Source organism: Antedon mediterranea, chromosome 1 (genome assembly GCF_964355755.1).
Source record: "Antedon mediterranea chromosome 1, ecAntMedi1.1, whole genome shotgun sequence".
NCBI classification, from domain to species: Eukaryota; Metazoa; Echinodermata; class Crinoidea; order Comatulida; family Antedonidae; genus Antedon; species Antedon mediterranea.
In genome coordinates, this window is record NC_092670.1 from 2,360,505 (window position 1) to 2,382,716 (window position 22,212).

At 34.2% G+C, this 22,212-nt stretch overlaps 1 protein-coding gene and 1 long non-coding RNA gene across 2 annotated transcripts; one reads left to right on the forward strand and one right to left on the reverse strand.

Moving 5' to 3' along the window:
• Positions 1-989: 989 nt before the first annotated feature.
• Positions 990-22,074, reverse strand: LOC140053147 (uncharacterized). Its single transcript, XM_072098476.1, has 11 exons — positions 22,025-22,074; positions 21,551-21,634; positions 20,016-20,235; positions 16,265-16,288; positions 15,945-15,971; positions 15,480-15,785; positions 14,013-14,324; positions 9,753-10,010; positions 3,710-3,754; positions 3,256-3,300; positions 990-2,577 (listed from the first exon to the last, which is right to left on the reverse strand). The coding sequence occupies exons 1-10, from the start codon at positions 22,031-22,033 to the stop codon at positions 3,269-3,271; spliced, it is 1,317 nt and encodes a 438-aa protein (XP_071954577.1). The 5' UTR covers positions 22,034-22,074; the 3' UTR covers positions 990-2,577; positions 3,256-3,268.
• Positions 10,957-12,115, forward strand: LOC140045545 (uncharacterized). The gene is made up of 3 exons (XR_011844590.1): positions 10,957-11,085; positions 11,457-11,599; positions 11,849-12,115. It is a non-coding gene; the product is annotated as an uncharacterized lncRNA (long non-coding RNA).
• Positions 22,075-22,212: the final 138 nt, after the last annotated feature.

A 22,212-nucleotide genomic window follows, 5' to 3' on the forward strand; every position in this document is an offset into this window, starting at 1 on the left:
TAAGTTATCAGAGGTGATTTTGTGTAACTTTTCATATGATAGCAAGTGGTCTCAATATTTGAATATTATATCTTGTAAATAAATTATACAATTGATATATCTATATATAAATTTACACATTAGACAAAGAACAATAATTCTAAACCGCCCGGTGATATACTGAAATTTAATTAATTAATTTGAAACGATATAGATGAGGAAATCTGTGAGAATGAGAAAAAGTTGCCCCAACTGAGACTCGAACTCGGACCGCCTGCTTGATATGCAGTTGTCCTAACCATTAAACCACTGGGGCTTTCATGGTATTGTTCAAACTCGATTGGATAGCGACTCTATAACATTCTCGGCGTGGTATGGCGGAACAGCACTAGTCCTCAGTTGTACGCACGCGCACCAGAGATCAAATTGATACGCCCTCATCTAATCAGTATTTTTGTTCACGTATATATATAAACACATTAGGCAAAGAACAGTAATTCTAAACCGCCCGGTGATATACTGAAATTGAATTAATTAATTTTAAACGATATAGATGAGGAAATCTGTGAGAATGAGAAAAATTTATTTATAAATTTATAAATATAAATTTATATATATAATCTGTGTAGTTTTCTCATCTCATCTAAAAACCACAGGAATGTTCTTCACAGAAATGTTTTTAAAACCGCTTCGAAATAAAGCACAATAAGTATAAAAATTGTATTTTGGTTGTCAAAATTCAATACAAATTTTTTGGGTGACCGCTTTGTGGAGGTAATTTACCATACAAAAAATCTAATTTTTAGTAAAAATAAGTGGCCGTGGCCGTTTACTAGAGGTTCAACTGTATTTAATTAATATTTAATAATTAATTTTTTATAACTCAACTATCAATTAATTTCTTAGCTTCCATTGTTGCATACAATTTACTGTATTTTTTAGTTATATAATGATATGTCATACAAAACCGTGATAAAACATAAGCAAAATGTATTCATTTTTTCACTTTTTTTTACAAAAATATAACTTTGTTATAACTTTGTTATCCTTATTTATCTCAACGTATCGGTTTCTATTCTAGTCAGTCTTTTTCTAGCCTAGAATAACGGCTTGAAACGTATCTCTTAATTTCTATTTTAGAGAACACCCTAAAATATCGATTTTCAACGAATCCTTGATAGCAAAGCCTGTACTAATTCAAGTATTTCACTAGCGTGATAACAGAGTACGACACTTAGCTTTGTTATCTTTGTTTTCTTAGTAGTCCAACTGAGGAATTCCAGGAACATTGCTTTCTATTCTAGTCTTTTTCTAGCCTAGAATAACGGTTTGAAACGTATCTCTTAATTTCTATTATAGGGAACACCCTAAAATATCGATTTTCAACGAATCCTTGATAGCAAAGCCTGTACTAATTCGCATATTTCACTAGCGTGATAACAGAGTACGCCACTTAGCTTTGTTATCTTTGTTTCTTAGTAGTTCCGATGGGGAATTCTAGGAAAGTATCGGTTTCTATTCTAGTCAGTCTTTTTCTAGCCCAGAATAACGGCTTGAAACGTATCTCTTAATTTCTATTTTAGGGAACACCCTCAAATATCGATTTTCAACGAATCACTGATAGCAAAGCCTGTACTAATTCACGTATTTCACTAGCGTGATAACAGAGTACGACACTTAGCTTTGTTATCTTTGTTTTTTTAGTAGTTCCATTCATGAATTCTAGGAACGTATCGGTTTCTATTCTAGTTAGTCTTCTTCTAGCCTAGAATAACGGCTTGAAACATATCTCTTAATTTTTATTTTAGGGAACACCATAAAATATTGATTTTCAACGAATCACTGATAGCAAAGCCTGTACTTATCACATATTTTTACTAGCGTGATACAGAGTTTGACACTTCGCTTCATTATCTTATTTTTTTTCCACTCAGGAATTCTTCAGTTCGTTTCTTGTTGACGTACACACACAACAGTGTTAAAAGAAATGACAATCTGAGGTAGGTGTGTCTCATTAGAGTGCAATGCTGAATGAACTATACCCTAATAGGGGTTGCTATGGTTATTTATGTTAAAATTCTTGTAATATTTTCCACTCTTCGGGGAGAGAGGGGCTATCCAGGTAAGCAGTGGCATAATGCAGAGGGCTGAGGCCCCTGGTTTAGGAAACCTAAGTGGTCCTCGGCCAAGTTCCAAAGCTGGAGGCCTTGGACGTTTTAAGCCTTTTTGGCATATTTTAATGCCCATTTTTCCTATGGGCCCATATAAGCTCCAGGGACCCTGGGTTTACCCAGTGAGCACTCACAGCCATTACGCCACTGCAGGTAAGTTGCACTCATAGACTACCAACACCACAGTTGATTTGTGTAGTCTAACTTGGGTCATTGAGGGAATGGAAATAAATTATCTAAACTCGTCAATGCATTAACTTCATTAATCATTTTCTTTTCATCAAGTTTCTTAAATTCTGAATTCTTGAATTCATTCATCTTGTCTCCTACTCTTGAACTTGAGCTCGCTGATTGCCATTTTGTTTAGATTTCCTTGGGCATGTTCGTTACACCATTCAGGTACTGTTAACAATCCATGTTGATAATTCTACAAGAAAGTAAATACAAATTGCTATGTTTTTGGTTTTATATATATAAATTTATATAAATTTGAAAAATATAAGAAATAGAAAAAAGTTTTTATTAAAATACCATAACAATAATTCAATTTTTTAATTCAGTAATTCAATTTTTTATTTCAATAATTTAATTTCGCCATGATTTTTATTGCTGGCCTAGGTACTTTCACTTGTGCGCTCGCATCGTGCGGTTTATAGCGTAAGCCTGCCTGGAGGAGGCGTAGAATGTAAGACCACAGCGTTGATAGTCTGATTTGCAATAAGTTTATTGTTAAATTTTTAATCATGTTTTATGGCGTTCTCTTCCTGTTTTGTAATTTTTTACCTTTTGTATTGTTACATATTTTTATATATCTGTAAAACGAGCAATGAATTTCCGAAAGGATTAGTGAAAGATAATTTGAATTTGAATTTTTATTAAGCCAGTGGTTTCATCTTGGGCTTAAGTCTAGGCTTACGACCTTTATTATAATCTGCCCCTCGTATTTTCACCCATGAGTTAGATGTATATATACCATACTGTAAATAGAAAATTCCTCAATACAATCAAATAAGAACTGTAACTCACAATTAATAAATATTAATGTGAACTAGGAATTACAATTCTGCAATAATAGAACCCCCAACTCTATTGAAATAAAACATACTTTCTGCATTGCTTTATGGTCCAGCTTCACTTCTTGATCGTTTACCTAAAAAGAAAGAATTTTAGGACAGTAATTACAATATCCATGTTGATGAATACTATTACTATATAACATTTTATTTAAACTTCCAAGAGACATTTTGAATTAATCAACAACATAAAATATTAAGATTTAACTTGTTATTTTGTGTTACTTTTTGGTAACTTTATACAACCAAACTACAATACAAGTTGCAAAATGACATTGAAATCATTCGCTAAAGTACCACGTCAGAACATAAGTCAAACTGCACCTGATTAAACTTTAGTTATATAGCAGTTTAATAAGTTAAATTTGACTACTATACAGTAATACTCATTTGGGTATTCATGCTTTAAAATAAAAAATAACAATGACCGAAAATTTGTTCAAATAGAATCATCATGGCACTAAAGAAAAGAAAAAAAAGACATACTTTTTGGAGGACTTGATGGTTCAGCTTTTCTTTTTGATCGTTTACCTGTAAAAAAAGTGGTTTAAACAGTTTTGTTTTTTCCTATAGACCTATCTCAAGTGTGATATACTGTAAAACTTTTTTTTTCTTCTTTCTAATCCATATACTCTAGTAGCCAGATCAACTTTCGTATGCACTTTGAGGTCCAGAGAATTTGACTTCAGAAATTGGTTTAGGGTGGTCAAACAATCATTTTTGGCTTGGTTACACATTTTGAAAATGTGGTGAAAGGTCAAAAGGTCAGGGTGAAAGGTCATAAGACCAAACACCAATATGTCCTTAAATCTGAACAACCACTGGTCACAGCGAAGTAATTTTGGTCTCAAATTGATCAGAAGGTATACATTTATATTCAGTCTAATGGGACATTTTAGTTTAAAATGACCGGAAATGCCATTTCTGACCTTTGACCCACAACCCAGGGCATATATTTATCTCCGTAACTACTGGTCGTAGACACTTGAATTTGGTTTTAAATTGTTCGAAATATATATTTTGTTATATGAAAAACATTTTGAAAAATGTTACAAAACGTCAAAGGGTCAGGGTCAAGGGTTATATAAACAAATAAATAAAGGTACTTGTATCTCGGCAACCACTGGTCGCAGCAAGTCAATTTTGGTCTCAAAATGTTCAGAATGCATGCATTCATATTCCGTCTAATGGGGCATTTTAGTAAAAAATGATCAGAAATGCCATTTCTGACCTTTGACCCACATACCAGGGCATCTTCATATCTCTGTAAGTACTGGTCGTAGAAACTTAAATTTGGTATCAAATTGTTTGAAATATACATATTTACATTCATTGTAATAGAAAATGTGGTTAAAAGATGAACAGAAAATACTATTACTAATGTTTCAAACAAAAAACATATCTCTACACAACTTTTCACAATATGATACTTTAAATTGTTTCAATTTCAAGTAGGCCTACTAGTTATTGCTGTCCACGAGAACATTTTGATATAAACGTCAAGCTCAACAGTTCTTTTCAGAATGCTAGAAGTAACTTGCCATGTGTATCCGATTAAACGCCCCGGGCATTTATTGTTCAAAAGGGTTTTTAGGGGGAGGAGAGGCATCTTTATTTGGGGTATAATATGGTAACATGTATAATCAAATAAATACCACCTAGATGTAAAAAAATACAGCACAATTAATATAAAAAAATGATAACATTATGTCAAAATGCTTGGTAAATTGTAGATTATGGTAATTAATGAAATGTGTTGTGATACAATTATTTTGTAAATGCATGTGGCGGAGCGTTTATTCCACATGATGTTCTATTGGAGGGAATGGAGGCTTTTATTCAAAGCGGGTGTTAATTCGAATAAATACTCGAGCTCAACAGTTAAGAATGCTAGAAGTAACTTACTATAGTTACCCGAATAAAAGGTCCGGGTATTTAGTTATTCAGGGAAGGCGTTTATTTTGTTTGGGTGTAATAATGGTAACATGTATAATCAAATAAATACACCCCAGATAAAAAAAAAAAAAAATTAATATAATAAGAATAATAACTGGATTAAACCTCATTCTATCCTGTTGCAAGTACAATCATGTAATAAAAGGTATCACAGACAACTATAATAGACCAATTCATTGTCATTATTCCGTAACACTGTTGCATAATATTTTTGAATGTTACCGACAAAACTTATAATATGTATAAGTTTTGTCGGTGTATATTATACACGTCTGTTCCCAGTGTAGATAATAAAACAATATATGTTTCTGGAGATTTATTATCAATACCACTAGAAACTTTGACATGTTTTAGGTACTGAATTCATTGATAATAAAAGCATCAGAAGTTATCATGATAAAATCATACTACAACACTGTACTACAGTACACAAGGGTGTTTTCAGGAAAGCTGGACATATTGTACAATAGTAATGAAGCTATGTATTGGCATTTAAAAATATGCAAAAGATTGTTGTCAAATTGTAGTCACAAACAAACAGATGATAGAATGAAGATCCATTATGAGTGCAATTGTGTCAGGATAATGATGTGTCATTGTTTTATATCATTATACTGGCACCTGGAAGAGAAGATCCATTTAATGTTATCTATGACAGTGTCACTTTTATTCTAAAAGACAGAAACATTTCGTTAAAAAGCATAAAGAAAACAACGAATCATGTAAAGTACCTTTTATCAGTTGAGAAACGAATTATAATTATTAAAATTAGAGTATTTATTCGAATTAACACTGCACCCGCTTTGAATAAAAGCCTCTCTCAAATAAACGCCACCATTCCCTCTAATAGAACACCATGTGGAATACGCCCGCCACATGCATTTACACAATAATTGTATCACAACACATTACATTAACTACCATAATCTACAATTTACCAAGCATTTTTTTCACTTTTTGATATTAATTGTGCTGTATTTTTTTTTTACATCTAGGTGGTATTTATTTGATTATACATATTACCATATTATACCACAAATAAAGATGCCTCCCCTGCCCCTAAAAACCCCTTTGAACAATAAATGCCCGGGGAGTTTAATCGGATACACATGGCAAGTTACTTCTAGCATTCTGAAAAGAACTGTTGAGCTTGACGTTTCTATCAATGTTCTTGGGGTCAGCAATAACTAGTACTTGAAATTGAAACAATTTAAGTATCAGTTATTGCATAACATTACTGTCTAAGGATAAGTTATGTAGAGATATGTTTTTTGTTTGAAACATTAGTAATAGTATTTCTGTTCATTTTTTAACCACATTTTCTATTAAAATGAATGTAAATATGTATATTTCGAACAATTTGATACCAAATTTAAGTTTCTACGACCAGTACTTACAGAGATATGAAGATGCCATGATATGTGGGTCAAAGGTCAGAAATGGCATTTCTGATAATTTTTGACTGAAATGTCCCATTAGATTGAATATGAAAGCATGCCTTCTGAACATTTTGAGACTAAAATTGACTTGCTGCGACGAGTGGTTGCCGAGATACAAGTATCTATTTTTATTTGTTCATATAACCTCTGACCTTGACCCTTTGACCTTTTGTAACATTTTTAAAAATGTGCTACAAATAATAAATATTTATTTCAAACAATTTAAGACCAAATTTAAGTGTCTACGATCAGTAGTTACGGAGATACATACATGCCCTGAGGTGTGGGCCAAAGGTCAGAAATGGCATTTCCGGTCATTTTTGACTAAAATGTCCCATTAGACTGAATATAAATGTATACCTTCTGATCAATTTGAGACCAAAATTACTTCGCTGTGACCAGTAGTTGTTGAGATTTAAGGACATATTGGTGTTTGGTCTTATGACCTTTCACCCTGACCTTTTGACCTTTCGCCACATTTTCAAAATGTGTAACCAAGCCAAAAATGATTGTTTGACCACCCTAAACTAATTTCTGAAGTCAAATTCTCTGGACCTCAAAGTGCATACGAAAGTTGATCTAGCTACTAGAGTAATAGGAATACTATATTTATTTTTCTGATGTACATGATCCCAAAGATGTTTGTGCACTATAATTATTGATCAGTATTAGAAGAAATGTTATAAAATATTAAAGACATTTTTCCTTTAATTTTGGACGTTTTGTTAGAATATTGCGTATTAATGTATTACTTCAAAAATATTAAACTAGATCATTTCCTGTCTTAAATGTATGTTATTTGGTTAATTATGATGAAAAGAGAAAAAACAATGCACTTAAGCTAAGTAGCTAGGGGGAACAGACGATCGGGACCACGGACGATTGGGCCCAAGACAATCGTGCCCACATTTTGCGGTCCCGAACGTCTTATGTGTTGGGCCCGATCGTCTTACTAGTTGGTCCCGATCGTCCAGTATTTTCAGAACCACGTTGGGCCCGATCGTCTTACAAGTTGGTCCCGATCGTCTTAGCGTTGGGCCCGATAGTCTTTTGTGTTATATAAAATAATGTGCCACATTTCATTCCTAGTGCTTAGTGTCAACGTGCTTTTCTTGCGTAAATTAGATTTTAATTAAAAAGGTTAATTAGATTTTTCTGATTTTATCATAATTTTCCCCTAATTAACACTACTGGTTTTAAGAATTTCTTACCAAATATTTATGATAAATGTGATTGATTGTGATAATATTATTGTGTTGTATGTAGGCCTAGGCTAGGCCTATTCCCGTATTTAATTTTTGCTCTATACAGTGTGATATAACTTGACTTCTCTCTCGCGACAAAATTAATAGGACATGTGTGAAACCTAATTCGGTAATGTACATATTTTCATATTTTTCTGACTTTTAAATCAAATAATTATTTTTTTCTAATTTTTGAGAATGTTTTGGGTCTGATCGTTTTATTCATTGGGCCCGATCGTCTCTGGTCCCGATCGTCTTTCACCCTTGATGGGCCCGATCGTCTTTCACCCTTGATGGGGCCGATCGTCTGGGCCCGATCGTCTCTGGTCCCGATCGTCTTTCACCCTTGATGGGCCCGATCGTCTTTCACCCTTGATGGGGCCGATCGTTTCACGATTTGGGCCCAATCGTCTTGAAGTGGGCCTGATCGTCTGGGCCCAATCGTCTGTGGTCCCAATCGTCTGATAACTGTAGCTAGCGTCAAGTGCCCTCACTTGGGCCTAGTCTATTTAGGCATGGTTTTGTAGGCCTAGCTGGTAAACAGCGGTAATATATGAACATTGTACGCTAGCTATAGGCCTATGCTGGCCTTGTCTCCTTGCTGAATTAATTGTCTTTCTTTTTTTGGAAGAATCCTTTTGGAAATTGGGGAAAACCCTGAGTACGACACTTTCTTTGTTTTCTTAGTAGTTCAACTGAGGAATTCTAAGAACGTATCGGTTTCTATTCGAGTTAGTCTTTTTCTAGCCTAGAATAACGGCTTGAAAATTACGTATCTCTTAATTTCTATTTTAGGAAACACTCTCAAATATCGATTTTCAACGAATCACTGATAGCAAAGCCTGTACAATTCACATATTTCACTAGTGTGATAACTGAGTACGACACTTAGTTATCTTTGTTTTTTTTAAGTAGTTCCATTCAGGAATTCCAGGAATTCTTCAATTTTTTCAATTCATTACACACATAAACAGTGTTACGAAAAGGAGTAATGACGATTTTAGGTTTTAGGTACGTTGAACAGACTATACCATTATCCCGGAGAAGGAAATTGTAACAGTTTTCTACAATGATCTGAAAAGTTCGTAATTGGAACATCTTTGAATGTTGGTAAATACCATTGTGGCTTAATAACGCTTTCTACATCCAGATAATTTAATAACTTAAATGAGAACACGTATTTGTATTTAAAAGGGAGAAAAAATAGGTATTCTTCGTAAAATAATCAATGAATGACAATACAGGACTAATCAATTTTATATAGGGCTATTTAAATGATCAATAATTAGTATAGCGAGTTGCACGGCTTAATATTATTGTGTGTGCCGCTTTTGGAGATTCGTACCTATGCTAAAGTTCTGTTATTTTTATAAAATGAAAAAATGTTATTCTTAATTTTTAAAGGAAGGGGGTTGTACAGAGGGTTCCCCACATCTTCGTATATTATCGACTGAATACTGTATTCAACATTGCGTTGAATTTCATGTTTTAATTATTACCATTTGTTTGACAGTGCATGTATAGGCTATATATAGTATGCATTGAACGCAAGTCAAAACAAAAATGCGCCACTCTGTGTGAAGAACGATCAAACAATCGGCGGTTCCCACACAGAACATGCGCATCTAATATATGCAAAAAATGTTATGTCACCTGTGTTTACCAGATAGTTTTGCTGATTTCTGTGCGATACATGGAAGTGTTATTTCCGGGCCAACTAGAAGTGCCATTTATCATTAAATTTATGTGCAAGAGTACCATTTCCGACCATCTAGGGGTGTCATTTTTACCTAAATTCGCTTCGCAAATACTTAGTATCTGCTCCCTAAAATAACCCTGAAATTGGCATCACTGAGAAAAAAGTAAGACTTGTTTAAGGGGTTTTTTTACCTTCTAGTTCATCAACAATATGCATTTTTTCCATTTCTTTCAAGATTTCTCTTATTTTCTCCCACTGGTCTAAACTGCTTTCCTGGTTTTCTCGCCATTGTACCAGTGCTTCAATTGTTGATTCTACAATTTCTTTTGGAAACTTTGCTTCAATCTGGTGTAATTCTGCATTGTCAATAGAAAGCCTGCAACAAAAATCTTTCCAGCGCTCGTCCATTTTTTCAGAAATCATTAAGCATCCTAAGTCTGTTATCCTTCCTGTGGAATTAAATATTTATGTCATAATATTACAGTCTACAATTTAAAATTTTAACTAGATTTGAACTCGTCACGTTGACGAGTTAGACTATCGCCCAACGCATCGTAACACGCACATGTTATTTATTATGCTTAGTCTACAATAGGCTGCACTACAACGATTGTAAAGAACAGCTGGAATACATCAAAATCGTTTAATAAGTGTCAACAGTTGACGGTATTAGCATTGTAAACGGTTTAGTTGACGGTTATTTTTTATTTTACACCACTCACGTTTATTCAATTTTTTGAAAATGATGACCTTTTCAAATTAAAAAAAAAAGTTCATAAGTCTAAAAAGGAATTATTTTAGTAATAAAATATTGAAAATTGGAAGAAAATTGATAACGTTTACGCGGTATGCGCTCTATTGAATGTGACGAACTGTGTCGAAAGAGACAAAATCCCTATATTTTACATTTGTGTGGCCATACGATGACGTCACAACAGCCCAGAGGTAAACATTTTGCATGAATTCATATCTACAATATATCTGCTTACATATTAGGTTAAAAAAATTGGGGGTCACCAGACATCCCGGAGAGCTATAATCGATTCAAAATAGGCATATTTTTACACAAATTTGCATAAAATTACCAATTTTCAAGCGCACGATTTTTAAAGTTTGACGTGCACGTGTGTCATTATTTTGCATTCATAATTCATCAAATATTAAAGTTGTATTGTCCCCCAAAACATGAAAAATGAAGATCAATTAAATCAAATTTTGAATAGACCATATTGTAGCTATAATAAAGTTGTTCACTTTCGCCGAAAAAAAATCCGAAAAAAATTATTAATTTCGCTAAGAAAAAAGCAAAATAAGTTAATCAATTTTCCCAACTTGTCAGCTCAAAATGTAGGCCGATAGAGCTAACTCATAAATATGCATGATATGTTAATGAGCATCGACACAGCTGGGATCTGATCTAACAAACATGGATGATGCACGTTGTGTACACAACACCCACAGATCGACGCGACTCGACTGGGGGTTTCCCCTGATCGTATGTAAAGCTAAGCTGTTAATTTGTCGGTAAGTAGGCCTAGACGGTTATTTTAAATATAATAATTATATATATAACGCAAACTAGACAGACGTTTGTAATAACAGGAAGGTAATTAATTAATTAACTTAGCCTGGGATTTTTTCAGGGCTAGGCCTAGAATAATACATGCATAGGCCTAGGCTAGTAGTAGTAGTAGTAGAGGAGGCAGGCTGCTGGGACAATCGGGTCTCTGCAGAAAATGCCCAGCTAGGCCCTATACATTGTACTCTTCATAGACTGGCCTAGGCTAGGCCATCAATCCGAAAATACAGCCAGCCTGCTGTACCATATACATAATTTACAGTTGAATCTTGTTTAACTAGTTTTTATGATAAAAATAAAACAAACATTTTTTCAGGGAAAATGGTTACAATACAACTTACAAGCCTGAAGTTGAGAACCTTCCTCCAGCAGCACTGTACAAGTAGACAGAGGGGAAAAGCCAGCTTAGCCATTTTACCACACAAACTACTGTTCTTTACCATGTAACTCTGTACTGTAGTAAGTCAAATATTTGTTTTCTCTTTATTAAGTCTTAGTTGTAATGTGTTTTACCATAGAAAGTTAGTGTACTTATTTGTCAAAGCAAGCAATTTCACTAGCCCACATTTTGCACTAAATGTGCATGATCTAGACCTATTTATAAATACCAAATTCCAGGTTTTCGTACTTTGCCGAAATTAAAAACTTTAGATTTTGTGAAATATTTAACTTATTTATACATCATTATTTAAACATTTTTATTTAAAGACGTTGAGCTGATGAAGACTGGAACAGAGGTCACATTTGTACTTCATAAAGACAACTGATGATAGACTCTGTATATGATTGGATATTGCAAGAAAAATATTTGTGATGCTGCATTCGGCCAATATGTTCCTGTTCAGCTTGTAAAATGTTGTACAGTATAATTTTTTTTATAAAGCAATAATATTTGTACAGTATATTATTTTGTAAACATAACATTCAATAAATAAAAAATACTACTACAACAGTACACAGAATAAATTCTTCAATTTTACTTACACTTCATAATGTTACTGTAAATATTACATTGCAAAAGGAGTTAATAAAAAATATATATAGGCCTAGGCCTATATACAGTTACAGTATATCTTATTGAATTCCTGTATTGTTTTTTGTGTCAATTTGTCTACTAATATCAATGTGTTGATTGTGGCAGTAATTACGGCAGCTATAGTCTTCTAAGATCGCTCATATCCATTACAAAGTGTCATTTTAATAGTAAGAAATGTTTCAATAAATTGTGAATGTTGCCGATACATTTTGTGTTTCTCACTACTTCACTTGCTCTTATTGTTCAATCAATGTTAATACCTGAAAAAAAAGAAGAAAATTGTGTCAAATATCTGCATAAAATGGTTAATTGTGCAAATGTTGATTTGAACCTATTGCATTTGATGCAGAAAATATTTTTAAAATACTGTACAGTAAACATTCAAAACAATATTTAGATTTATTTGGTAATTTTCTCTGCAGAATAGATAGTTGAAATCCTAACAAATTAAACCAATTTATCAGGATGCCAAACAAAATTATAAAAAAAAAATACATCCCTCCTGGTGGTGGTCTAGCCCTAGCTAGTAGTGTACTGCCTAGCCTAGGCCTACTACCTCTACTTATAGAAACAGGAGGCAGCAGTAAGGCTACTCGAGACTGCCTGCCATGTGGTTGTGCTAGTTAGTACTAGGCCTACTAGTATGTAGTAGACTAGTATACAGTAGCAGAAAACTCGGGCCTAGGGCCTAGGCCTAGCTAGGCCTCTCCTGCTAGCGAAACAAAAACTCACCTAAATGAATAAGATTCAACATCAAAGTTACCAACTGCAGTTCTACTTAGTATTCTGCTAGCTATAGTTTTCGTGTTTTCTTCAAGATCGTCTCGCGTCACTACTCGACTCTCTCTATGCATTGCTATCGTCGCGTTGTTGGCTGTTTGTTGAGAGAACCATCATCCACAAGATGTATCCATACAATATGAATATTTATGAGCTAACTCAGGTCAAGGGTTAAATTAAACCGGAACACGTTTGTCTTCCAGACAAATAGCTTCCGGTTGGTTAATTTTTGCTTTAAATTACGATTTTCTCGAGTAAAACATTTTTTTTTTCGATCCAATTTCAGTTCAAAGTGAATAACTTTTATGTGCAATTAAAATGGCCTATTCAACAAAAATATTTAAAAAAAAAATGTTTTCAGGGGGACAATACATCTTTAAAGAAATATATCATAAAACTATGAAAAACAATAATCAAGCGCAAAAACGGGCTTTCTAGGCTGCGTACGAGCGAAGTGCGCAATAGCGCGCGCGCAACGCAAATTTTTTTGAAAAATGTGAAATGCTTAAAATGTCCTGAAACGTGTAGAAAGTTGATTAGAAATTGATTTTGAGCATTTTTAACTTTCAAAGCGCGCGTACGCGCGATTTGACCAATGTTCAAAATTTTGCTGATGATACAGGAAGATGACCCTTGACATGAAGCATACGTGTGTTAAGTGGTATTTAAAAATAGCTATTGGTTTTCAAGTTATAGTCAATCTAAGAATTTTAGAAAATCGTGCGTAGTTACGCTACGCGACCATATTTTCATTAAACCAAAGTTTGTTGCACAACTACATATATACGTGCATCTGCTGGCCAAGTTACAACATAACTGCTACCGCCGTTTTTGAGATCTGCGTGACACAAAAATTGAGCAGAAAAAATGAAATTTGTGACAATAACAATAGGCTATCGCTCTACAGAGAGCGATAGCCTAAAAAGTAAAAAAAGGCAGTCAATCGAACTAGTTAAAACTAGAATTTTGTTTGAAAACATAAACATTAAGGTTGATACTATAAAAAGCTGACAACGTTACCCCTAGGCTAAACAAACAGATGCAGCAGTAACCAACCTTCTTTTAATTGTTCTGTAAATACAATGACTTTTCCTTCTTTATGTTGATAGACATGTCTTGTACACAGGTCATTGCTGAGTTTGACAAGTTTTTGTTGTCTTAATGCATCGACCATTTTAGTTATCTGGTTTTCACTATTTCTATCTCTCCAGCCAACCAGTGCATCCATCATGCTATCTTTAATGTCCTTGTTATTATCTCTGATATTGTTAAGATCAAACCATTGAATTCCAAGTCGCACTGTTAGCCTTGTCCATCTTGAGTCTAACTTATCGCAGATAAATAACATGTCTTGATCATCAAAGGAATCTAGATAGTGAATATAGAATTGGGCAAGTAATAATGAGGCTATTTTCATTTTTTAGGCAAATTGCCAAGGATAACCACAAGTGAATTCATTCACTCACTATCCTTCTCAAAGGTGGAAATCCCATTCACAAGACAAACATATACACAAGATGCTCTACATAGACATTGACAAAGACTTATTATTACAAGTCTTTGGGAGTGGAGTTACAAATTGTCATGAGAAAAAATCCTGACATATGACAGGACTTGAACCCTTTTAATAATGATACAGCTCAAAAACTTCATAAGCATGGTGCTGATAATATCCCATAATAGGTACACAAATGATTGTGGGTGGGTGCTATAAAATGTCATTTCCCCTTCATAATATTCATTCATTCATTCATTCATTCATTCATTCAATCTTTTATTTCGGAAACTCTGGTCCATAGAAAGTAAATTACATATAAATGAAATAAATAAATAATGAAATAAACAAAATTACTACTACTCATCTCAGGATGGCATTCCATCTGGAGAGTATCTTCGACTTAACTAAGATGTTGCTTGTATCCGTAGGCAAGATAATTTACTTACGTTTGCCTCTCTCCAGGTGTATAAATGGGTACCCGGTTAGATCAAGAGACAACTTTGCGCTGATTACTAGCTGCATTATGGTAGTATGTTTCCATACGTGTTTGATCCAAAAAAATGACTGAAGTAATAATGTTCAGCGCTTAGAGGTTTCACAACATTAGGCGCTATATAAATCCAGGATATTATTATTATATATAAATGTTCATTAGAATCCAATTAAACTGTTACAGTCATTGTCACTGTCTGTCCTTGTTTGTCCAACCATCTTTTTTAGTTGTTTTAACAAGTTTTCTGACGTGCCATCAAACTACCACTATGATAACCCTGTAAAATTAGTATTAGGGTCTGTTCTATACAACAACCTAATTTAACATCGGTTGGTGTATAGTATAAACATAACAGAAAGAGAAAGGGATTTAAAAGGGTTAAAATTCATGTATGAACAGTTTGTGTAAAGTAAGAAAGGTGTTGAGAAAGCCAAATATGATTTCGTCCTGCAGTGGAAAGAAATAGGTTAAGAAGAAGAATAAGAAGAGATGTGGAATTAGTTTATGGTGGGAATAATAATTTGTATTGTACCTGCTTGTTTTTTTTCCTCATCTCTTTTGTCCTCCATTTCCCTTAACTGCAAATGTTTTCTATTACTATTAGCAAGATCATCTCGTCCATGTTGCACTAAGGCTCTACAAAATTCTTCAAGTTGAATCAGGTTTCTGTTGTTGGTCCTCCAATACATCATCATTTCTTCTGCAGATTTATTTGTTGTCATTTCACTACCAAACCTATTTTTCACTTCACACCAACCAAGCCCCAAACGAACACCAAATTGTTTCCAGCCAAGGATTTTCTCTGACACTTCTTTAATAGTTTGATCATCCACATAACCTACATAATGATTTGTATCAAATATGCATAACTTGAAAATAGACAAATTTATTTTATATAAAATAAAGATATATTTATAATTTAAAAAATTGTTAAACTACTCAAATTCACCATTTTTGGATTTTATACCCTAGAAATGTTAAATTTAAAACAGTTTACCTTCATTGTGAGACTTTGATGACAGGGCTAAAAGGTAAATAAACAAATGTATCAACCAAATGTGCACATATTTATTTATTTGTTTATTATTTATTTATGTTATTGGTCACATGTAAACATAGCTTGTGTTACAATACATATTTATGCAAAACATTGCCTAAAATTTCACTTATCAGAAAAACAATGAAATTCATCTGATTAATATAAATTTTACATTTTACTTAAATGCTAACATATATATACTGTACAATTGTATGTAACATAATATATACAACAATATGTATACAATTTTGTTGTTTTCATATTTATATTACACATACCTTCTTCCTGAGACTGTTGGTTAGCTATAAAAATAATAATAATAATAGATTTAATTGCATATTGTTATACTATGAGTATTAAATATAAGAGAAAGGCATGAATTTCAGATATAAAATTTGGTTAAATAATACTGATAGATAAATTAAAAACATGCAGCAGAAATAACACCGAAAAAAACATGACGTAGGTATGCCTATAGGATGGATTCATTTTTGATATGCATGAAATTAAAAATCGAATATAGAAATGCATGATAGACATTTTTTGGCCGCACCTTTCAATGTGTGAATCTGATACTGCCAGGGTATTTCTTTTGTTATGTCGTTTGCCTTATTGCGTCCACTTTTCAAAACGAAACGAGCTACCGTATCAAGTTTACCACCACCCCGGTGCCTGGGACGAAATGACACAACACGGATCCCGAGACAACATTTCAAACCTTATATACAGAAGGGCACAATAGTCACGGTCCAAGCACTGACACGAATCTACAATGTTCCAGAATGGAGGTGCTCTCCACAATTCTGCTTGGCCTACGAAGAGGAGACTGGGCAGCCTCAATAGATCTCAAGGATGCGTACTTCCACGTACACATCTACGAGGCTGATCGACAGGGTGAAATTCGGGCGCTGGCAGCATTTCTGCATCGACACGGCATCCGAGTACACATGTACCTCGACGATTGGTGGGTTGTAGCCCAGTCCAGCTACTTAAATTTCGTCCTTGACGCAACAGTAGGTTTCTTAATAAATCGGGACAAGTCGTGCCTGCTGCCGACCATGGAATAAGGAATAGAAGGATATGCATCAGTTTGAGATCAAAGCTTTCATGACTCTAGCCAACAGAGCGTGGACCGCCCACAATGTTACAAAATAAACACAGTTTAATTAGCCGTCGTTAACAACGAAACGTGCCTAATGTATTGTTTACTGCACATGCTCAACAACCTTTAACCTTGTTGGCTATGCTTTCGCGCGCTCTTATTTTGGTAGCGTGATTAATATTTTATATATTTAGCGCTAGCTGCTATGGCGACGAATTTTATATAACTTTTCTGAATCCGAATTAAAAGGTCTCCCAGAAATATTATAAGAGTATTTAATAAATGTAATTACAAGATTAAATACAAATTGTTTGTAAATTGTAGTACCCTTTGGGTTTAAAAAAAAATTATTTTGCCATGTTCGAAATCTGCCGCGATTGATCTACGCTAATGTTTTTATGACCTTAAAGTAGCATTTTATGACCTGTAGTATAGCCCTAAATCTGAGACAACAACTAGTTGTTTTCTCAGCCTACATGTAAAATTACAAAATCAGCAAGGATACTAGGCCCAGGCCTTCTAGGTTTACTAGTAAACCCTATGATTTGCGGGACATTGATATAGGCCTAGGTAGGCCTATTGGTAGGCTAATCGTAAGTGTAGTAGCTACAACGTGTAATCATGATCTATATACTCATCGTTGTCTACTTCGTGTGGGAATAATAATACAGTAATAAAAGACAAGGTAGGCCTACTTTTATGCTTCGTTTGTTCATGGTTAAGTTTGCCTTGCGTCCACTTTTCAAAACGAAACGAGCGCTAGAGAGTAGTAGAGTTAGTGGTGACGTATCGCTACTATACATAGACAGCCAATCCCGGATCAGGGATCGCAGTTTTCACTCAATTAGGCCCAGTGATTGGATGTGATGTGGGTGACATAACCACTAGTCAATCACCAGGCACTACAATTTAAATATAATCACATCGATAATTAAAGAGATTTATGAAGAAACCACTGCTTAGCCATATATTAAAAACACGATTGTTTTATGTGTGAACACCGGCCACGCTAACAACATACATGGTCAAATGCATAATTTAATATTCTATAGATTAACGCACTTTTTAATGGCAGGAGGTGGAAGGCCAATATGATAATTCAAATATAAAAATTGCATATTTTATTAATATTACCAACTACTTAAAATTACCGGTCGTAAGAAAGTGAACTTTTCGTTGTTCAGCAATATATTGTTGTTGTCAATTAATCATCGACGCAGACATGTCAATAGAACAATCAGACTGCGCATACGATTTCTACATGGCTACGTTTTGATCTCAGCGTTCTATAGAGGGCCGCGGTTAGAGACACAGAGTTCAATGAGCGTGTTTGTTTGATTGGTAGCAGTGCTTTAGTATAGGCAAGCGTGTTGGAAAATCGTTTGATGTCACTGTCGATGCATATCCTTCTATTCTTTAATCTATGTGCCGACTCAGTACCTGTAATACCTTGGAGCCCGGATCGACCTGAACATATGCATGACTCGCCTGACCGAAGTGCGAGTAGCCTCGGCGCAGGCAGCTCTGACCGGCCTGCTCGCGAGTTTAGCCCCAACGGTATTCAACTGGATCGAGCAGGACTCTGGGCTTCCTCAGCAGCTTCGTCGACCTACTTCCGTTCTGCCGGTTTAGAATAAGACCGTTGCAACTTCATCTTCTGGCGTTATATCGCCCCACTTCAGACAAAGTGTTGCCAATGTCCCCATTCGTTGCGACACACAAAAACACTGCCGGCCGTTCATTCCTGAGGTTCACGTCAGACATACGAATTACGACCGATGCCTCCGAAATTGGATGGAAAGGGCACTCGGATATACAGCACACTTCCGGCTTCTGGTGCAGTGCAGTGCACGCTAATGGCCCTCGTATCACTCAGTACGATTTTTAGATTTATAAAATGTAAAAATGTTTAGTATAGATAGTGACAACTTGTTTATATAGGTATATGCTGTGTAAAGCCACACTGTCAAACTTTATGTGACAAAAAAATGTGATGTGACAAAAAGATGTGATGTGATTTGATGCCCATATAGAGACTTGATGATGTCATATCACTACCATATTTGACCATATACTACTATATGGGCGCATCATACTTTTTAAAATTTGATAGTGTAGACAAGACTTGAGTAACATTTAATTTTTTTGTTGTGCGCGAAACTATGAAAAACTCATAATTGGGTTACTTTTATTGTACTGTTACGATTTACATATTGTAATTTGAAAAATGTTCTTGGTACCATATATACTAAACATACATAGTTTCAATCAGCTTAGTATTAAAACATTGAAATTGACTAAAAATGCTGGCAGTGGCAGTTTCTAACGGGAAAAATCTCTGGCAGTCAAAGTGTTAACATAATACTAATAACATTAATAAATCTAGTCAACTGTACTAAACTTGTTAGGCTGTGAAACGTTGCTTTTATTATCAGTCCGAATGATGGTATTGTGACAATTGGCCTGTGACGGGATCGAGGAGCTATTTAAAACGATTAAATGATTAGAATCGACTTATATTTCACATTTTTACCGTTTAAAGACGAAAACAATTATTACATTAGGCCCATGGTATTTAACTTGACATAAAATGCAGTTTGTGAGCTTAAATTATTAAAAAAAACTATGTAGTTAAGGAAAACATAGTATATAATTGTAGATTGTCTTCAAATTAATAACAAATTTTTGATAGCATACTTCTATGGTTATAGAAATTAAAGTAGGTGATCTGTTAAAGGATCCAGAACATGCAGATGCCAGGATGACCCAACAATGAGATTTTAATTTAGAAAATCCTATTAAAATATTCTTATCCTCATTTTGAGATTATAATGTAGCTATCAAAATAAATGAAGTTTAATGTATCAACAAAGTAATTGATTACTGCAAGTAAAAACAATTGATAAATAAACAAGAATTCCATTTACCTTTTGGTAATACATCTTCACCAAACAATTTACGGTAAAGTTTAACTTCCATTTTATTGCTTCCACAAGGTAACTCATCTTTGTCAAACTTGCGAATAAGATGCATATGAGCATTTTCAATGTTTGTACTAAATGCACAAGGGATGTACATCCTTTCTTCAAGACCTCGAGCATCCTTCTGACTGAATACTTTCAACTCTTCTTTAAGGAAATGAAGAACCTAAAGAATATTAGGAAGTCCATAATAAAATAACACAATTTTATATGCTAATTATTTTGGTACTGATGACCTATAAATGTATTTTTGATATTTTTAAAATTCTAAACAAAAATACCTATCACTGTCATAGATTTATTTAGACATTTCAATTTTATCATATTAAGTTCAGTAAAATTTAATTCAGTGCAAACTTCAGTGCGCGCAGCTTTCACGCTCCAGAAATTTCACTGCAGACTTTCAGTTGTTTGGACGCTTCCATTATTGATAGGGTAGTCACATTATAGTTTCTTCAATATTTGGACTTATATGATATGTAATTTTAAATGTATATTTATATGTGATAGTTGTATAGCTAATTTACAATCTGGTTGCAAGACGGACGACGGACACGGAATATAATTTTCCTATCCTTTCTACAGGCTTCTAAAATCATGTTCATAATCATTTATACAAAAAACAAAAAAAATTTTTCCGACGTCATTTTTCAACCAATAGAAATAAGTTTTATATAATTTTCATGAATATTCATTTAGAAATCTAATTCCGCTTGAACCAGTGAAATCCTAACAGTAGTTTTCAAACTACAATGGGTTTAAGTGCATGGACCACAAAGTACGGGTGGCTACACTGTAAAACTGGATTTAACACATATTTAAGTAATTTATGAAATAATATGAAGCTTCCATTTCTACTTATTTTACCGTTTGAACCATTTAAATCCGACGATTATTAGCGGAGAAAACTAAAAAAACTGAAAAATGGTGATTTTTGCACATGTCGCTTATTTAAAAGGTAAAGGTGAGTCCCGTGTTCTCTGAACGTAGGGGAATGAGCTGTTAGGAGCTCATTGTACTAAGCCTCGGCATTATGTGGTAGGGTGGCCAGGTACTCATTTTACAGCTGAGTGGACTGGGAGTTGTCGGGCATTGAACCCGGGTCTATCTGTACGACAGTCGAGTGTCCTAACCACTCGGCTATCCAACTCCTCTAAAGGATTAAAATTGATATGAAAAACTCATCATTTTCCTTTACTGTGAGTATGTACCCTAAGAGGCCTTTTGTGTTGCAATGCAATGACAGTGTCTGAGATGGACTTGTACACTGGGGTGGGTAACTCACTCTTCCGAAAGATCAACATGGTTTATTTATGTGTTTATGTGTTTATTACGCTGGATCTCCAAGAAGACTCTCCCACCAGGACTATAGTCAAGGAGTGCCTTGAATTTGTTGATTTTATGGCTGTGGTTTATGGCTCCCTTGCCAATCAACAACTGAATTTGTTCCTGTATTATCACTTTCATATCTACTAGCCTACCTTCTTACAGACTTCAGGTAGTGGCTTAATGTCATCTTCTAGAGAACTATCGGCATTGATGCTCTTTGTTCTGACTATTGTTGTCTGAAATATAAAAAATGAACCTTGTAAATCGTAGTTTGACACACTGTCTTGTATTTTTTATAATGGATTGATGCTTGTTATTTCATTTGTCTGAGGTGAATACATTTAACAGATTATAGCAATCCATACAACAGACATGATCTTGATATATTATATTGTACAGATATATTTTAAATGTTTATGGGGTGAACATAGCCAAGGCAAACCTTTCATTTGTGTTTTTAATGTAGAAGATATGTGATTAAAATTGTTTTAATGAAAGTTATTGGTTATTTTTGCTGTAGAATACTAAATTATAGGGATTAAAATTTAAAAATGTATGACATAGCACTGGGTCTTTTATTTCTAGCTTTTGCTACTATATATCAAGTATGCATTTCAAAAATTTACCTGTAACATACGGCAATGTTTGATGGTAGCGACATATAGAATGACTAGATGTTCAGCATCAATATTCAATTCTACATGCTCATACGATACAAGAGGTTCAACATCTTCCATTTGGAATTTCTCAATGAATTTGGTTGCAGCACGTTGAAAGAGATCATCTGGAAGATAGCTACCAAAATCATGAAAGA

Coding starts and splice junctions, on each gene's coding strand:
- LOC140053147 (XM_072098476.1), bottom strand. Junction 20,236..21,550: donor TACCTGAAGTCTGTAAGAAG/GTAGGCTAGTAG, acceptor AATATTCTTTAG/GTTCTTCATTTCCTTAAAGA. Junction 3,301..3,709: donor ACCATCAAGTCCTCCAAAAA/GTATGTCTTTTT, acceptor CTTTCTTTTTAG/GTAAACGATCAAGAAGTGAA.